At 44.4% G+C, this 18,996-nt stretch overlaps 1 protein-coding gene across 1 annotated transcript in view; it reads right to left on the bottom strand.

Moving 5' to 3' along the window:
- Positions 1–1,936: 1,936 nt before the first annotated feature.
- The window catches only part of JAG1 (jagged canonical Notch ligand 1), a 36,200-nt gene continuing 19,140 nt past the window's right edge, over positions 1,937–18,996 (bottom strand). The window contains exons 6-27 of the mRNA XM_066547772.1: positions 18,895–18,955; positions 14,958–15,088; positions 14,555–14,674; positions 14,056–14,169; positions 13,392–13,505; positions 12,519–12,632; positions 12,075–12,121; positions 11,401–11,574; positions 10,760–10,910; positions 10,078–10,242; positions 9,464–9,577; positions 8,730–8,843; positions 8,511–8,624; positions 8,270–8,386; positions 7,732–7,759; positions 7,546–7,631; positions 6,629–6,742; positions 6,295–6,404; positions 5,979–6,215; positions 5,512–5,643; positions 4,913–5,063; positions 1,937–4,600 (exon numbers count right to left, since the gene is read on the bottom strand). Coding sequence (XP_066403869.1) covers positions 4,143–4,600; positions 4,913–5,063; positions 5,512–5,643; positions 5,979–6,215; positions 6,295–6,404; positions 6,629–6,742; positions 7,546–7,631; positions 7,732–7,759; positions 8,270–8,386; positions 8,511–8,624; positions 8,730–8,843; positions 9,464–9,577; positions 10,078–10,242; positions 10,760–10,910; positions 11,401–11,574; positions 12,075–12,121; positions 12,519–12,632; positions 13,392–13,505; positions 14,056–14,169; positions 14,555–14,674; positions 14,958–15,088; positions 18,895–18,955 — 2,966 coding nt within the window. The 3' untranslated portion in view covers positions 1,937–4,142. The remainder of the gene's footprint in view (positions 4,601–4,912; positions 5,064–5,511; positions 5,644–5,978; positions 6,216–6,294; positions 6,405–6,628; positions 6,743–7,545; positions 7,632–7,731; positions 7,760–8,269; positions 8,387–8,510; positions 8,625–8,729; positions 8,844–9,463; positions 9,578–10,077; positions 10,243–10,759; positions 10,911–11,400; positions 11,575–12,074; positions 12,122–12,518; positions 12,633–13,391; positions 13,506–14,055; positions 14,170–14,554; positions 14,675–14,957; positions 15,089–18,894; positions 18,956–18,996) is intronic.

The raw sequence follows: 18,996 nt of genomic DNA, 5'->3' as shown, positions 1-18,996 counted from the left end.
AGGGCTGGATCCAGCCCGAGGGCTGGCAGATAAGGAGCAGAAGCAGGCAGTCTTCAAGGAGCAGCAGGGAGCATAACCCTGTGCATCTCAGCTTGGCAGGGAGCTGATTAATACCATTACCTCTTGCTGTGCGGGTGTCAGCTGGTGTGAGAACAGGAGGTGTGTCTGTGCAAGGCAGAATGGTTTCACCAGGGCACAGCTGGAGATGCAGTCCCACCTTTGGGCCCCAGCCTGGGTCACATTCTCCTGGCCTGAGGGGCTCCAGGTCCCAGCACTCCCAGCTGCCCTCGGCTCCTGCCAGCACTGCAGGGGGAGCCCTTCCCGAGGCTGGCATTCCTAGTGACATTGAATGTGTTGTGTGAAGGCTGATGTAACCTGCACCATCAGCACCTTTCCCAGGTACCTGTACGTAAGATGGGCCCTTTCCATGCGGAGGTGCAGGGCTTTGATGTGGCCGTGTTCAGCCAGGCTGAACCAAACCCAGATTCAGCAGGTTCAATTAGCTGTAGGTAGAGCAAAGCTCAGAGTGCTAAGGGGAGCCATTTCATTTCATTTCTCTTTCATTTCAATTTCATTTCTTGTCTGCTTAAATGGCAGCTCAGGAAGCACACGTTTTAAAATGCTTAGGTGAAGGATCCAAAGAACTTACACTAGCAGTGGAAACTTCTCCTGACTAAACAGAATGTATCTTCCCTGAGTAGTAGAAGTGTGAACTGGCAAAGCATGATTTCCACAAAAATAAATGTGCCTTGGTATTCTAAGAGGGAAGCCCTAAAGTTCACGTTTCTATTTATTTTCATGGCAACGGAAACCACATCATGGACCAGCCCCCAGCCTGGTGGTGGATCTGGGCTTTGGGGGATTGTTCTTGTATTGCAGTCACCAGTGTAAGTTCTGGAGTTACCACTGAGATAGGAGGATTAATTAAATATACCATTATGGCAATTGTGTAGAATTTTCTGACTGCCCCCTGTACAACTTGCATGATTCTGATTTTCTAACACCATGGGATAGTGATGAAGTGAGGAAAATCCATGGGGAGAAGCAGGGTGTGTGTGGAGGAGCTCTGCAGTAGCAAAACCTCTGCATGGAGCACAGGAAAGGCTGGAAGTAAATAAATGAACCCTGAGCTCAGGGCTTTGACATGTTTTGAAGCTTGAGGAACCCAAGTTTTGCTTTCACTGAGTCTTCAGAGACCTAAACAGCTTTGTCACTACATGTACACATTGTTAAATGATTAAGTCTGTAACTAGAAATGGCCTCAGTAGGTTTTCAAGAAGCCTGACAACTATTGTTCTCATAAATAGCAAATGCCCTATTTTAATTATTTTTTGGGTAATAGAAGGCAGACTCTTAGAAATCCCTATAAATTCAGCTACGTTTGAGCCCTTTGGATGAGGGACTCAAGTTTCTGTATCCTTGAATTTGAGACCCATGTGAACAGTAGACAGCAGGAAGATGGTTAATTCAGCATTAAAAGTACGGGAAAGCAGTCAGGGAATAGCCCAGCTTTGCCCTTTGGAGGCAGGTGGAAGATTCCATTATCTTTAAGTAGCTTTTTTGGACATGACGTGTTTGCTTTATTGCAGATTTAGAAGTCAGGGAACAAAGGGAAATAAATACTCGTGGGATTTGTTTGATGAGGAATTATTGAAGTGGTCAGCTGAAGCTAATGGTGTTGACTTCTCCTTCAGGAGGGAGTAAACTAAACAGGCTCCAGTACCTGCGCCGTGTAGTGTGAGTGTGAAGAGTAAAAGCAGCGCCCAGCCAAAGTAGAGTAGCCACGATGGAAATCTTCTAAAGTGAGTTTAAAATAAAAAGTAACACTAATTAGATTTTATCAAATTTTTTTTGACAGCTGTAAAAAAAGTACAGAAGAAAGTATTTCTCACTCTCAGGTTTTGTTAGCGTTCAGTGTATTCATACCGCAGCAATCTGTATATAAAATACCTGTTTATTATTACAAACAAATACAGATGCAAAGGCCTAGCCTTGCAGCAGGTTGGTTTAACTATTTTTCAATGAACTTGTTACACAGTTAATTGTTCCTTCAGCTTTGCAGTAGGCCCTTAGCAGAACAGTTTTGCAGCTTCATCAGAACATGGTAAAATCAGAGCAGACCCTGAGCCAGCCAGCCCCTGCCCATAGGTGGGAGGGGCAGCATTAGTTCAGCATTCAAAGCCATCATGTTGAATACTTTCAGAGTTTATTTTATGCTTTACAAAGCACTTTTTGCCCATTAGAAATCAGCATCATCTATGGATCCCTTCCCATCCAGGTCAGCACTTTGGAGCTTGCCTAGCTACTTAGATTTGGTTCCTATCTGGGGGCAGCTCATTGGCCCATGCAGGGTAAACTCGTTGCACAGGTGCAGCCACAGCACCCTCTCAGAGCACCGAGGGACATTGGCCAAGAGGCAGTGAGAACAAGGGACATGCTGCTTTCAGACCTCCTCGGTGCCACCGGGAGCCAGAGGGGAACGTGTCATCATCTAACAAAAAACTGACTCCACCAAAGGCAGGGGCAGGGCCTGGAAACCTCCAGCAGCACCTGCCCCTGCTTTTGCACAACTGACTGGCCGGGAGCGCCTCCAAGCTCAATAATCTCCACGCTCTTTTATGTTTTCATACAAAAAATTTAATAAATATTACTTTTCAAGATTTATTGCCAGGAACAACACATCAAAGATGCATTTTCATATAACACTAATATCACAATACAAGGTATCTTCATGATCTCAATGGTTAACCACTGAGATGACTATGTTTATATGCCTTTTGATCTTAAACATCGTAATAGCACTTTGATTTCCTCACTTGTTAAGGCGGGCAGTGTAATCTATGGCAAACCTACACAGTGATCGTACTGGACATTCTACTGTTCAAGTATTCAACAACTAGCTTATTAGAATACTCCCTAAATGCAGTAGATTACAAAAAAAGTCAAATCTACAAGTGGTTCAGTATTACATATTCATGGTGAGAAAAAAATAATTAGAATTTACAAAATAAGATTGCTGTGTTTCCAACTTCACACGCTAATTTGATATTTTTAATTACATGCAACCACTCACATTTCATCTACATAAAGTAATAGCTCCGTTTTGTTCCCTTAAACTGCTTCTTAGCAGATTTATCTGCCTGTCACTCAGTTTTCAAGTCTAAAGCAGCAAAAAAAAATTTCTAGTCTAATTCTCTCTAAACTGCCTCAGTCAGTACTTACAAATAGTCTTAAAGTGATACTATGGAAGGTGTTTCAAACGTTTGACATTGTACAAAAACCAGCATCAAGGCATGAAAGCCCATCCTATTAAAAATAAACTATTTTAGAACACCTTAGTTTTGGCATATAGGCAACATGTAACAAGAAAATAAATTCAAAATAGAGAAGCCACGAGCTTACAATGCTATCAAAAACCTTCAACTCTAAACACATACATATAAATAAAAAGGAATGATATTTTAAGGCTCTTGATTATTAAGTTAATAAATCAAATATACACAGTGATTAATAAAAAAAGAATTATTTACATATCTATACAAACTTCTATTTTTGACACATTTTCCTCTTTAAATTCTTCATTTACCAGCAACTGCTGACAAGTTCCCCCCACCCGCCCCCAACAAAAATACAATAAAAAAATAAATAATAAACTTATTTTTGATAGTTGCTGTGGTTCCGAGCTGCAAAGGCACTTTCAAATACAGAACTAGTTGTACGTCACCATAAAACCAATATACAAAAAACTCAAATTCAATAAATATAAATAAAATGTATTATTCTAAAGAAACTGTATAAATCGGAACTTCTGGCAGAAAAAAAAAGAACACTAAGGAAGAGTAATAAGGCTATGTAATACCTTATGGAACGTTTCTGTGATGGATCAGCTGCAGCTGAATTTACAGGAGGGCACTTTTGACTAGTTTTGCATAGATGTGAAATGCAGCACTTGGTATTCCAGCCAACCACAGCAACTATCATTGCCAGTGTAAGCCAGCTTGTCCAAACTTAAATTAACACAGGGATTCTAAGTAAATAATAGCCTTAGACTCAAATATTACACAACAGTTTAAGAACTACAAGCTCTTGAGTGCCTTTATATTGATACTCAAAGGCCCTGCATGGCAGCACCCCACCGTCTGCTATACGATGTACTCCATCCGATTTAGGCTTTGTGCACTTTCCAAGTCTCTGTTGTCCTGTTTATTTGTCCAGTTTGGGTGTTTTGTAGGGGTGCTGTTGGGGGGCTTTTCATCTCTGTCTACCAAAGTGTAGGCTGGCTGCTTGGCAAATCGGGCCTTCTGCTGGTGCTTGTCCATGTCATCCTCCTCCACCTCAGAGTTGTGTGTCCTTATTTTGGCGATTTTAGAGTTTTTGTTTTCGTAGTCTTTAATGGGGACAGTATTTGTTCCGTGTTTCTCAATGGGGTTTTTGATCTGGTTCAGCTGCTCCCTGACGTTGTTGGTGGTGTTGTCGTCAGAGGCCGTGTGGGTGTGGCTGCTCTGCTTCCGGCGCTTTCGGATGCACCAGTAAAACACGGTGACCAGGCAACAGATCCAGGCTACTGTCAGCACCGAGCTCAGCAAGGGCACCAGGAAATCTGCAAGAGACAGGAGACAGTTAGTCCTGCTGCAGACCACGGGGGACACTTTGGGATGTCTCACAGAAAACAAATCTCAGTTCCTACGCCTTGTTACTTCCCGCCTTTCTCCATGAGGAGCATGGAAGCCCTTCTTCCAGGCTTAGCAAACTTCTGGCAAGTTTTTTAGGGTTTTTAGCAATGAAAAGACCTTGTGTGCAAAGCCTCCCCATTGTTCCTGATGAACAGGGAGTTTCTGGGAGTGTCCAAGGGGAGGACAGGCTCTGCCCTTGGCAGGGGCCCTGCAGGAGCTGGGGCCAAGGAGCAGCTCACCTGTTTTGCTCTTGGCCGGCCGCCGCTGCACCCTGACCTCGGCGACAGCAGCGATCAGCGTGTTGTTCCCGTCGCGCTTACTGACGAGGTCGATGATCTTATCTGTGATGTCTTTGATGGGGTTTTCATCCTCCCCAATGTCCTCTGCAGACTGCAGGAGGAGGCACACAGTTAACACCAAGCACCACATCAGATGCACAGGGGAACCTGCTATTTATAAACCTTAACAGGCAGTGAAGGCTCTTGCTCCTGTTCATCTATAACAAACAGAATCAAAGCAAAATGGCCTGCTGTGGGCAGAAACTAACGACTCTGAATTCTAGTCCTCATCCTTAAAAAGACCAAAAACCCCCCTAAAGCAAGAGTGTAACAGAGAAATGTTTTACTCCTCCTATAACAAGTGCCTGCAGATGGCAGCTTTCAGGTACACACATGTAACCAGAATTCCTTTCCTGTTCTTAAAGGGTATCAGGATGGAAACTAAACCACAAGAAGTGCTGACAAAGCCAGGAATTAATATTTTTATGAAATCCACGTGTTACACACATATCCAAGCAATTAACTACTAAGACATTTAAAAATATTTCAGGAATACTTACAATAGCAACATGGATCTCATTATTTGCCAAGTGGGAAGGCTCACAGGTAATATAGATGGAATATTCAACAGAAACATTCTTCAGAATATTCAGATTCCTCAATTCACTGCAAACATGCTCTGTGGTAAGGCCCTGGAGGATACAAAAAGGATGTTGGCTTTTTCTAAATACATATGCACACAAGCACACAGATACAAGATTTGTTTGGGTTTTGGGTTTTTTTTGCCCTCAAGTAAGAGTTCTCAGGGGAAAAGGAGGTGGAATTCCCTCCAACCTAGCTTTTTTTTTCTTCTCTAGTCACAAAAGCATTTAGGCTGCAAGGCTATATTAATCCTTCTCTGCTTTTTGTTTTCTTTGCTAATGAGGCAGAGTCAGCTTTTGCTGCAGTTTTCCCTATGGAAAACATCACTCCATGCTCTGGAAATGGGTCTGTGTGTGCCACAGCCCAGCGAGCTGCTGTTACTCACCGGGGCCATCATTTCTTTGTTAAAGGTGAAGGTGATGTTGGCACAGTTGTCCTGGTAGTAGGAGTCTGAGTTGCACTTGGTCCTCACAGGCTGCTGGTTGGAGGGCCAGCACTCCCCCATGGCGGCACACGGGCGGGTGAAGCAGTGATCATCCCGCACAGGGACACAGGCATGGCCAGCAGGGCACTCGCCAGGGCCCTTGCCGTGCAGCACACAGGGCCGAGGGCCGCACCAAACCTAGGGAGGATGAACACTGTGAGAATCCACTGGCCAGGGCACAGAGGGTGCTGTAAGCCAAACCACAGCACAGCTGTACCTTAGAACAGGTGACTTTTCCATTCAGACACTGACAGGTATTGCAGTCGTCATCCCACTTAGTCCCATCTGGAATGACTCGAGCACTGGTAATGCAAGGCCTTCCTGTAACTGAGGAGAGATTGAACAGAATTATAAGCTAAAAATAGGAAACAAATGCCTTTTCAAAGTTTATCTCAACTTCCCACTGAGTTGCTTCTTCAATAAGGATACTTGCTTTAAAAAACAACAGATAGTGTGCCCCAAAACCAACCCCATACAACCACAAACCCACCAATGTGCAATTATACAGCTCTTGCTACAAGTGCTAGGCTCAGCTCTGGCATCTGGAATACCTTCTTGGCATGCTGGACCACTGCGACCCGGGGGGCAAATGCAACGGTACCCGTTAATTTCATCCACACACGTGGCTCCAAAGGCACAGGGCGAGGACTGGCATTCGTTGATGTCTGTGATGAGAAGGAGAGGAAACCGAACAGTAACTCCATAGTATGCTTTTGTTTTGTCAGGAAAAAAGCAAACATGGGATAGAATCGCCTACTGGAGCTTTATGTTCATTTTCTAGTGTCTACTGGGACATGGATTCCTGCTTGCAGCACCAGTATAACCTCAGAAAAGTCCTTTGACATTTCTGCTGTGTGGCACTAACAAAGATCAAAACCTGACCCCTGTGGCTACTCGAGCTTTCCAGGGCAAGGACACATTCCTTCCTACAAAGACACACTTCCTCTCCTCTCCTCTGATGTGCTCCAGTTTTGTCCCCCACTAGATTCTTCAGCTGATGGCAATGTTAAACCCTTCCTGGCTCTATTGCTGCTGTGAGACTTCTATTCCATGGCTGTTATTAAAAAAAGTGTCCTCCTACCTGTAATTATTATTAAATTACAGGGAAGCACATACATCACCTCAGGGCTTGGAGGTGGATTATTAATTGACAAGGTTTTTGGCTGGCACACTTTCATCTCAAGCAGAAGTCTGGGCCACACAAACACAAGGGAAAGCTGTCCCAAAGGGCATTTTGCCCACTCGGCTGAACCAAGAGGTTTCAGCTCCAGCTGAAAGACTTTAAATTTCTTTCATTTTCAGTGTCATTTTGCCTTCTCCAAATCTGCTACAGCTCCAGGTATGGATAGAGATGACACAAGACACCTATCACTCATGTGATCTACTACTTAACTCAATTAAGATGATTGTCTTGCGACAAGATTCAAGAGAGACAAGAAGTGAGGCAGAGAGCCATGGGAACACTCACTGATCCTGCAGTCGGGCCCGGCGAAGCCTGGAGCACACTCACAGCGGTACCAGTTCTCTCCATCCACGCAAGTGCCACTGTTGTAACTGTGGACAATTAGCACAGACATTAAAAACTGCCACAGATAAAAGGAACCCAGAATTCTAAAGCAACAAAAAGAGCAAAGGATAAACATAACAAACTTACCAAGGATGAGGACTGCAGTCATTTGTGTCTGCAAAGCAAAGACAGACAGCATTAAACATTGTAGGCTTTGGCTAATATGGCTCTACTGGCAGTAAAGAATGATCAAACTTCCCCTAATGCCCAAGTTATACTTAGCTCAACTTTTACAAAAACATGCTGAAATTCTCTACTAAATTGATTCCAGGCTTGTAGCACAAAATTTGTTAACTACATTGTGGAACACATGTATGCAGGAAGAGATCCTTGTAAAGAATCTAACGGGGGGGAAAAAAATGGAAGCAGACAGAGCTGCTCGTAGAAAAAGAATGCAGGAGAAAACAAGACAACATCTGTCTCCACTTAGCTCATTTGCAACTTTCTCATGCCCAGGTCAAGGCTGTATCACATAAAGTCATTAAAAACAAAGATTCAGGTGATGCTAAAGCCTACATCAAACAAGCTTTCCCTTCTGGATTCAATCTTGACTCCAAGGGCGACAGGATGAGCTCATGTTCTCATCATGCAACACTCTGGAAGAGTTCAAGCAGAGCTGACTTACTCTGGGTGCACGTGGGTCCTTCCCAGCCCTCCTTGCAGACACAAGTGAAGGAGTCCCCGCTGACCACACAGGTACCACCGTTGTGACAGGGGTTTGGCAGGCAGCTGCTGTTCCTCGCTGTAACACAAACAACATTTGCCGCTCAGTTGTTAGAAAGCCCTCAAGCCTGAGCCAAGAGGAACAGCTGAGGTCAGAGCTGCAGCGCTGCATCTGCTTCCTGGCGATTGTGCAGGCTATTTACCTATGTTACAAGTGGCTCCTTCCCATCCTGCAGGACACATGCACTTGAAAGTGTCCCCCTCGTCGTAGCACGTCCCCCCATTGTTGCACGTCGCCTCATCGCACTGGCTGTCACCTGTGGAAAACCCAAACTGTCCTTAATGCTGGTGCTCCCTTAGGGCAATGAGTTCAAGCAGCCTATCAGAACACGTCTGGTATGATTTGGAAATGCTGAACTTACGGGAGTGGCAAGTTTTTCCTTTCCACCCATTTTTACATTCACAGAAGAAGTCGTTGACCAAGTCTCGGCAAGTTCCTCCATTGTGGCAAGGGTTTTTACTGCAGTCATTAATATCTGGATATGTTAAGGAGAGAAAACAGGCTCAGTCGTGTTTACAGAACTGACAAACACAATGCTTGAAAGGAGCATAACCTACCCCTAATTTTGGCCTGTGTTTCAATTGTGGATTAAATGCCTAAGTCAGTATTTTAAAGTTTTAAGCACTGTCACATAGATGAAGAGTGTTTCACCCCAGTCCTCCAGTTTGTTTTCATTTTGTTTGTAATCTTGTTTCAGTGAAAAAGCCTATTACATAAACTACCCTGTTAGTCAGGGGAAAGGAGCAGAGCACTCAACTCCTCTCCTGTTCCTGAGATTGACAAAATGCAAGTATGATACGCAGACAGGCCATAAAGTGGCATCTACTAATGCCAAGGGTTTCTTCCTGGAAGTTATCCAAAGGATAGAACAGGAAACTCAACAGTGAGAGAGCCAGGCCCTAATCCCAGTCCAGCTTTGTAACTTGGACTTAGTTCCAATGCAAAAGACTGGGACTTGGTGGGAGGATCTAGTCCTCTGTGGCCTTTGAAGCAGAGTTTATTGACATAGGTCACTGTCATCTTGACAGTACCAGCCATTCCTTCCCAATGTTTTCCCAAGAGATCCTGCTGTGTGCTGAAGCATGGATAACTTACTCGTTTCACAATATGTTCCTTCCCATCCATCGCTACAAATGCATTTGTAGGAGTTGATGCCATCAATGCAAGTGCCACCATTTTTACAGGGGTTGCTTTCACAGTCATTGATATCTGCAACAATTGGGAAGAAAGAAGAGGATTAAAAAAAGGGGGGAAAAAAAGGTCAAACTAGAAGTACAGTTACTAGGAGTCATTGTCTTACTGCAGACTGGTACTACTTCCATTTCTAGTAATACCCTTTGGAAAGGAAGGGTTATAAGCAAGATGACAAATGAGTAAAAAACTGCACAAGGTGATGAACCTGTTACTATTAAAAACAAAAAATTCAGGAGTCCTTAAGATCTACGTTAAACCCCACTACTAACTCCCTCAGACCTTGTATGCATAAGGTTTTCAACAACATACAATTTGAGGCCAGAGGGGTCATGGCTGTGAACCTTCCCCAAGGCCTAGCAAATTCCACTCTGCCTCGCCCAAGAGGGACATGAAAACTTACAGCAGTTCCAAGGTTCACTGAGTTACAATGAAGAAAAGGGGGCTGGGAGGGAAGGATGGAATCTTTTCCCAGTAAGAGTGGGGACAGTAAAACAGATTCTCTTTTTTGCTCTTACTCTCATGACAGTAGGTGCCGGTGAATCCTTTGTTGCATTCACAGGTGAATTTTCCACCTGCCTGGCTCTTGCACTTCCCGTGAGGACCACAAACGTTGGAAGAGATGTAGCGAACCCCTTCGGGTGTGCTGTTGGAAGCCACTGCCACAGTGCAGCTGTCAATTACTGCAGGAAAGCAGAGACCAGCATGAGAATTACCCATGCAACCCGATTCCTCAAGAGCAACATTTTCACTTCCAGCCACGGATGCTTAGAAGACACTTGTGCCATTGAGTCATTTAGGTTGGAAAAGACCTTTAAGATCATTGAGTGAAACCATAAACATATGACTACAAATATGTTTGCTGCTTTAAAATAACATCTGCCAGCTGTGCATAAAATAATCACAGCATCTTATCTGATGATTGCTGGAACACATCCACAGCCTGGAATAAATGCATCAGGCTATTTGCTACCTGTGCTTTCTGTCCACATGGACATAATGCTGTCTTTAATAGCTGATACTTAGAATTATCACTCATCTTTTCACACAGAGAGAGGCCTAAGGCAGAGGGCAAAATTCAGCCTCTTTATAGCAGAGCTACTCCAGGGACTCCCCTGCTGGAGCTGCGTTAGGGCCCCAGCGAGGGCAGGGCAGGAACCATTGGCAGCCACGGCCCTTCACCCCCAAAGCAACACGAACCTTCACACGGAGTGGTGCGGCAGTGATCCTTCAGGTGGGAGCAGTTCTTCCCTTCGTAATCCTCGGGGCAGTTACAGAAATAGTCCATGGCAAGATTGAAGCACTGGGCGCCGTTCTGGCACGGATTTGGCTCGCAATAATCTATGTCCAGCTGTAAGTAGTGCACAGAGAGGGAAGGGAAATGGGAAGGGGGGGAAAGGGAGTGAGGGAAAGCTGAGTGAAAGAGGTTTATCATGGCTTTCCCTCACCACGACAGGCTGACATTGTGGAATCTGACCTTTTTATCTGCTGCCTCAAAGAATCATTCATAGCACACAGAGTTCAGTCCCGCTCGCCACTATTCCAGCAGACAACTCTCGATATTAAACTGCCAAAGTTAATAGTGAGAGCTCCACAAAGCCTGACGTGCAAACGCTGCAGTCTGCTTAACAAAGAGAATCCTCCACAGCCTGTCAGGGGTTTGTTGGTTTCTTCCCCCGCCCCAATATATATTAATCAAGCAGTTTCTTGGCAGACTGACAGCGATATCAAGTACAACTTTATACTATGCTTCACTGGATGCAAGGCATTCCATGCTCAGATCCGGAGCGTTGGAACAAACGGCACTGGCTGAGGGCCTGCCTTTCACCCGGCCTTCTTACCTGACAGAGGTTTCCTGAGAAACCAGCGGGACACAGACATTGGAATCCATTGATTTCATCCTGGCAGTGACCCCCATTCATGCAAGGGTTACTTGCACATTCATTGATGTCTTTCTCACAGTGATCTCCTGCATAGCCAGGTGAACAGATACACCGATAACCATTAACCAAGTCCTGGGAAAGAACAAAAAAAAGTTTCAGAGTTAATGTTGTTCCTCTCTTGATATATTCTTATTAAGAAAAATATTTTTTTTAAAGTTAAAAAAAAAATCATCTCAATGTCCAAAATATTTAGAGGGGAAAAAACCAAACGCACACACACACAGACCACCCAGTCCCAGTTTATATTCTGAATTTCCAGGCAGGATACATTAATCCACAGGTTGAAGGGAAGTGCCTACATTTCCAATAGGCAGTTTGCACAACCACCAGCTTGTTCACTGGTGACACTGGCAGTGAAAATGAGTCATTTACTGAAGTTATGAAGTTTTTTGCCCTTACTGTTCTACAGACATATCTCAACATGTTATAGCATGACATAGGCCCTCCCCCAAGGGGACATGAACATTTGTACCAGCTATTTGCTATTTTCCAAACTTTTTGTGCTTAGGCTCAAATGTTTTAGATACCGTTGCAAGCCTTGGGTAAACCAAGGTAAAACAAGAACAGCTTACCCGACAGGATCCTCCATTCTGACATTGTCCACGACAGTCGTTAATATCTGCAATAAAATTAGCACGGTTAGAAGGCAAAAATATATTTACACTAGATAGAGAGTTCAGGTCTCTCTAAAACTGCAGCTAGATAAACTTTTTGTCAAGTTTCCTGCATGCCTTCCTTGAGATAAGGTTATTATAATGGGTGGGAAACCTTTCGCGATTCTTCTAGGAGAGGCAGTAAAACTTCACATCATTGTTTTAGTCCCTTTATCAGAATATAGCTATGGTACAGGCTAATGACTTTGATAAAATTGTGTATTTTCATTCGGCACCAACTACTCCCTTTCTGAAAACATCAACTGCTGGGGCTCTGCCCAGTGTTTAAACTGAGCTCAGAACTCAGGGGCACATATGCCCAAAGAGCTGTCTGTTAATAAACCCAAGGATATGGACACTTACTTATATCACAGTTGTGGCCAGACCAGCCAGTAATGCAGTCACAGTAGTAGCTGCCAATCAGGTTCCTGCAGGAGTTGGCATTAACACAGGGCTTGCCCTCACATTCATTGGCATCTGGAAGACCAAGGGGAACATTCAGGGGGGAAGGGAGAAGCCCACACCCCAGCAATAACCAGCAGTTCCTCCGGAGCTAAGAGGAACTTGCAGCATACAGCCGGGATTAGCGTGACTTGAAGGAACAAAAGTCAATCATCATCAGCCTCTGAAGGCTCTTTCAGTTTCTCTGCAATTAGGACATACAGGCTACGCTAATTATTTCACAATTACCCAGCCACTCATTAAGAGCAACTTGCCCCCACACACGCATCTCAGCTGAGCATTCTGAAGGAGGAATGCTGCAGCCTGGTCACTGGGATGAGTGTGTTGTGTAAAGAATGCAGCCAGCTCACTCTCCGTGAGATCATTCCCATTTTGGAACCCAGCTGGGAGCTCCTGGGTCTGGAGGAGTTGATATGGTTGAGGAGATACAGCAACTTTCTCACAGGGCTAAGGGGGAGAAGCACATGTGGGGGCGGGACTGGGAGGCACAACATGCAGCCTCCCCACTTCAGGGCAGTTCTGGTTTGAAGGATGTCTCTGTTAACTATTTCCTTCAAGTGCCAGCATGCAGAAGTAAGGTGATGGAAGCCACACTGCTCTTGGACACTGACCTAGACCTCAGTCCTGCGAACAGACACTGAATGTCTTCAATGTGCCAAAATACTTCCACAGGCTTCAGAAACATGACCATGAGTAATGCAGGACTATGATCCCTTTTGTATTTATCTTTTCCAGCTCTGGAACACCACTGGATGAAGAGAAAGCAGTTCTTACCTAGCTGGCATGTTTTGCCAGTCCACTGAGGTGGGCAGATACACTTAAATCCATCAACTAGATCTTGGCAAGTTCCTCCATGACCACAGGGATTCGGAGAACAATCATCAATATCTGTAATGCAGAATAAGGAGAGGCTTAGCTCCACTACCAGACTGGCAATGGCAATAACTGACAAGTCTGACAAATGGTTGCTGCTACTCAGGTTTTCCCTGAGGAACAGAAGAACAACATGACTTCTACTTGAAATTTACAGGTTATCTTTGATTTCAGCAAAAGCCTCACTTAAAGAGAGGAGTAATGTGAAAAGGAGGTTCAAAGCACTGGGGGAAAAGTTTACCCCTGTGGCCTTTTGCAAATGGAAGTCCTATTTGGATCCAGCAAGACCCTCAGAGCAGCATTTTTAACAACCTGCCAGAATGCTACAAGAATTCAGCATTCCACTTCTTTCAGGAGCCTTTGGGCTATTCCTTCCCCTGTACTTGACAAAACCCCTGGTACAAGCAAAGGGGAAGAGAGTGCACAGGGGTGTAAATGGTTGCTGGAAGCAATGCTCAGGCTGGGAAAGGTTAAGTAGTCTGCCCTGTAAGGTTATGAGGGATTAGAAAGACTGATCAAAACCAGCAAACTGGCACATTTTGAAAGAACACTGAAAAGGACTCACTGTCAGTGCAGGTTGGTCCAGCCCAGCCAGGAGCACACACACATTCAAATCCCGTGGATGTCTCGAGGCAGCTTCCCCCGTTGTGACAAGGGTCGGAGAGGCAGGCGTGCTCCGCTGCAGAGGGACAGAAGGACATCAGGCAGAGGCTACAGCAATGCCACCACAAGCCAGCCCTGCTCCTGCAAGAGCCAGGAATTTCCTGGCTGGCAGAAAGTCTCGCTCCAGCTAAGCTCACCAGCACGCCGACTGGCACCTGCTGGGGCCACGGCCACACAGTGACCTCCCCAGTGAGCAGAAGGCTGATGTCCAGAGACACCACACAGTCATGACAAAGCATTAGAACAGGAAAGGCTGCATCTTTGTACCCAGCCCTGGCTGGGTACGCTACAAATTGAGTTTTCCTCCATCTCATACAGTGCATCCAAAACCAGGCACCAAAAGCTGGCAAGAATTAACTGTGAGGTGGCACTTAATCTCAGCAGCTCCATCCAACACTTACCAATTTCACAGTTCTGTCCTGAGTAGCCCTCAGGGCAGGAACATTGGTATTTGTCAGGGCCAGTGTTGCTGCAGGTACCGCCATTCAGGCAGGGCGGGTGGGTTCCACAGTAGTTCAGATCTGCAGGAGGGGAGGATGTTAAAGCCAGGCTGGAAGGTTACAGGAACATCCCCACGTGCTTTGTTCTGCTCTCCCAGAGCCGTTACAGAACGCATGCCCACAGAGGAGCGGGACAGGACGGGGACAGGCTAAGGACAGATGCACACCTGAACAGCAGTGGGACAAGGGCAGGAGCTGAGGGCCAGCACGCTGCCAGCACGTTTCAGCAGCTCACTGAGCCCCGTGTGCACAGTCTGCCAGCGCTGACATCCCAGTGTGACACGGCCCTCTGGCATTAGCATACCTTTGTCACAGAGCTGACCACCCCAGTTGGTTTCACAGAGGCACTGCCATGGTTCAATGCAAGTGCCATGGACACATCCCGGGTGTGGAATGCACTTATCACAGTACTGGCCTTGCCATCCATACTGACACCTTCAGTAAAAGAGCAAAAAAAAGGGAAAAAAAATCAGAACAGGGAAACAAACCCAAACCCATCATAACTGCTGTATGTAGATATGAGTGTGCAACTCCAAAGCTTGAAGAAAGGCTGGGAAGTGGGGGAGAAGGGCAGGATGAGGGGAGGGGAGAAGCTATTCAAGGATTGTTTGATGGTTTCTTGTAAACAAACATTTTGGTAGTTTTGCCAAGGTCTCTGTAGCCGGCCTCCTGACAAAAGAATAACTGTTCTGAGAAAACCAGCATGAGGCCATTCAGCACAATAACACTCTTTTGGAGCCTATATAGATGTGGCAGAGAGGGTGGGTGTGCACTACAAATCAATCTCTGGATTTTGACAGGGTGCTTTATAAATTGAGGGGGGAAGAAAAAGTCAGTGGAAACAATAGTTATCCAGAGATCCTCATGAATACAAGGTTCCAGGCGTTTCAGCCACGCTGGGTTTGCAGGAAGACAAACAAAACCATAACCAGCAATCTGAGCCCTTGGCAAGGCAGTAGCAAAACACGAGGAGTTCCCTGCTCTACCAGAAGGCACCCTTATTCTGAATGGAGAGACACACACAGGGCCAGTATGTGGACTGGGCCACAGTCAGGCATGAGGACAGCACGGCAGGGAAAACACGTGCTCAGAGATCAGCTGTCAGTGTGCTTCTGAGTTTGATTTGTGCTAATAACCTCTTTGCAGGGAACAACTAAATCATGTCCAGTTCTGAGAAACACTGAGAATTTACTGGAGAATTTACTACTATTTTTGAATTTAATTTCTGGAGAATTTACTACTATTTGAATTCTTTACTGTCGCCATCGATGAGCTACCTGAATTCTCTACTTAAAAGGAAGACGTTCTTTTAAAGTAAAGCCCCCTTAAGGGAAAGCTTATTTTGGATTTCATTTAGTTCTCACTAGCAAGACAGACCAAGGATCCTTCAGATTAAAGTGAATCTATAGATAGGAACAAGCAAAACAAGTTGAAAATGAAAAGCAAGGGCTTTTTGAGGTACTGTATTTCATTAACAGGTCCTGAGAGTAATTGATCAGCAGCAATTATGCACTAAGCTGTCACTAAATTATGAAAACAAACCTCAGCCTTACAGAAGTCAGCTAAGCTTTCTATTTGTAAAACCCCCCACCATTCTTCTCCTGGCAATTTCTTCTCATGGGAAAAAGCCAGAAGGATCTATCCAATGGATAATCACACACAGCCAGTGGTAAGTCCAACTTCCCTTCTAAAAATCTCAGGTGACAAACTGCATCCTAATTAACTTTTCTTCTTTAATAGCTATCACAATAGCAGCCTTTTCAAAGTCAATGGGAAATTCTTGTTAGTGTGTGTGTGTTAAAAAAAGCCAGTCAGTGCAAAGAACATGAAAAAAACCCAGATAAGGCAAAACAATCTCCCTCAAGTACCTCTTGGAACACCCTTCTGTACAGGGCATATACTGAGAATGCACAAAGATCAAAATTTAGGACCAGACCCTTTTAATTTGTGTTGCATACAAAGCATCTTGCCTGAGAGCTTGCACACAAGCCAAACTGAGGGACCTCACCTGCAAAAGCAAGTATCCAAATTGAGGACTGATTTTACTCCCATCAAATCAAAGTGGTGGTGGGTTTTGTTTTCTTTAGAACAAGTGTGAAGAAAGCAAAATAATTTAAAAACCCCACACCACACAGGAAAAAAAAAAATCACGAGCTTTAGAGCCAAAGGTACTACTTCAAACATCAGCTTCAAAACATAACAAACAAAATTGGATAAGGCTATGGGCATTTAGGGGAAAGAAAAAAAGTGGCATATCAATTCCAGAGAAAGATTCACAGTACTAACTCATGTTTAATAATATGTATGCAGCAGTTTCTCATGAGAAATTTAAAGCTAACTTTCCTTGTATAGTGATTCATGAGTAAAAAATGGTTTAGTTGGCCGGCCTGCATTGAAGAAAGTGACTGGCAGCAAAAGGGAAAAGGATATTTTAAGAACGTTTGCAAGTTGTCTGTTGTACCAGAACACAGAGCAGTTTCTGCTCGGATGTTATTTTTAAACCCTGTTGCATTTGTAGCATACAGGCTATATGACTCATCAAAACTTAAAAGAAAATAAAATCTTGTTTCTGTGTTCACTTTAAAGATAGTGGTCTAACTTGGCAAGCAGAAGTTATCTGAAAGCACCAGAAGGACAGCATTGTTTCAAGACTATGCAAATCAAGTGTGGGAAAGTTGCACCTTAAGTAAATAAGAGCACTAGTGCATGTCTGGGCAGTGAGTGGGAGGCAACAGACTTAGAAAGAGAAAGGGAAGAAAAAAAATCTGGAAACAAAGCCTGTTGTTCTGACTAGGAGACAGCAACCCCTACAAGGCATGTTTATTCTGATGACAGCAGCACAAATCACTGGTAGCCCTGACTGATATGCTCCTCTCACCATCTGGTCCCCCCACACTTCCTACTACTTGTTAGGCTTTTTTTTAATTAAAAAAAGATTTAGATTTGGTGCTCTGGGGGTTAACCAGCTCATATCAGTGCTGCTGAACATTAAAATCACAGGACAAGTGACAACAGTTCCTCCCCTGGCTGGACTTTCACTTTGCCACAGCTCTGTGAGGATGAGAGGTTACTTCCCACCTCACTTTCAGATGGTTCCTTGGTTCATTTTTTTGTTTTGTTTTGTTTTTGAAGCATGAATTACAGAAGTAGATGAAATGAAAGAGCCACTACAGCTGTTTAGGCTGAATTCTTATAGAATAATCTGTCAGACGCTCCAGATCCAGTTCCTGTAGGAACTCTAGTCCACTTCATGCAAAGGTTTCCAGCAACACAGGATCCACCAATATGCTTGTTAGGCAGAAAAATTACTTTCTATTCCTTCAAACTTCTGAGTCTTATTCAGGAATACCCAAACTTCACTTTTAACTCTTCCTACACAGGATCAATATGAATATTTTTGTAACTTCAGAAGCTCTCAGTTGTAAACAGAAATGATAAAGGGTAACATGCAGCAACTTGGAACCTGCCTGATAAAGAATACCCACATTTAATATCCACTACCCCTCTAAGGGTAAGGGACAAGACTTTCCTGTGCTGTAAATATGTGCTGCATATTTTAAGGCATTCCAGATATTTAATTGTTGGGTTATGGATAAAATCTGCTTTCCATTGTCTCCTTGCCAGGACAGAAGGGACTTCAAAGCACGGCAACAAAATTCGGCATTCATCAGAGCCCACTGACAAGATTTCATCCCAGCCATTAACCTCTCAGCACTCGGAGCCAGGCTCACAATGGGAAAGGAACCCAGAGATTTAACTAATCCCATTCTAAAGAATGCTTGACTTTTGCCTACTGATGGAAGAAACCAGGGGGTGGGAGGGAAGGAGGGGGAAACACTGAAAGGGAGATGAAGAGAGAAAAGCCACACTGTACTTCAAGCTTGGAATTGAAAAAAACCTATTAATCAGGCTGTTGGAAAAAACATAGCCACCAAACATTTGCACTATTTATGCAGAAATAATTAGTTAGTGCTCATTAGGCACATTCACGCGATTTATCCCATAGCCCCCTCTCCCTCAGTGCCACCACTTCACAAACCAAAAGCTTCTTAAAATTATCAGTGCATTAAAAGCCTGCTCCCCCCCCTTATTCTGGGCAAGTCAGCATGAATAATGTGTCTTGCTCAAAACCACAACTTCCAAAACGCCCTCCCCTCCCCAGTCCTATTGTGTTTAGCATCACTTGTTTAATTAGCTGGGGAGGGGTGGGGGGAAAGCAAGGAGGGATAGGAAGCATTTACCTGCACTCTCCTGGAATTGTGCAAGAACCATGCTTGGGGCTACATCCCTGACGACAAATAGCTGTTAAAACAACAAAAAAGAAGAGTATCAGCACACTGCCC

Source organism: Molothrus aeneus, chromosome 3, assembly GCF_037042795.1.
Source record: "Molothrus aeneus isolate 106 chromosome 3, BPBGC_Maene_1.0, whole genome shotgun sequence".
In the NCBI taxonomy this organism is placed as follows: Eukaryota; Metazoa; Chordata; class Aves; order Passeriformes; family Icteridae; genus Molothrus; species Molothrus aeneus.
The sequence above is the reverse complement of the archived record's forward strand: the minus strand, read 5'-3'. Positions and strand labels throughout refer to the sequence as shown.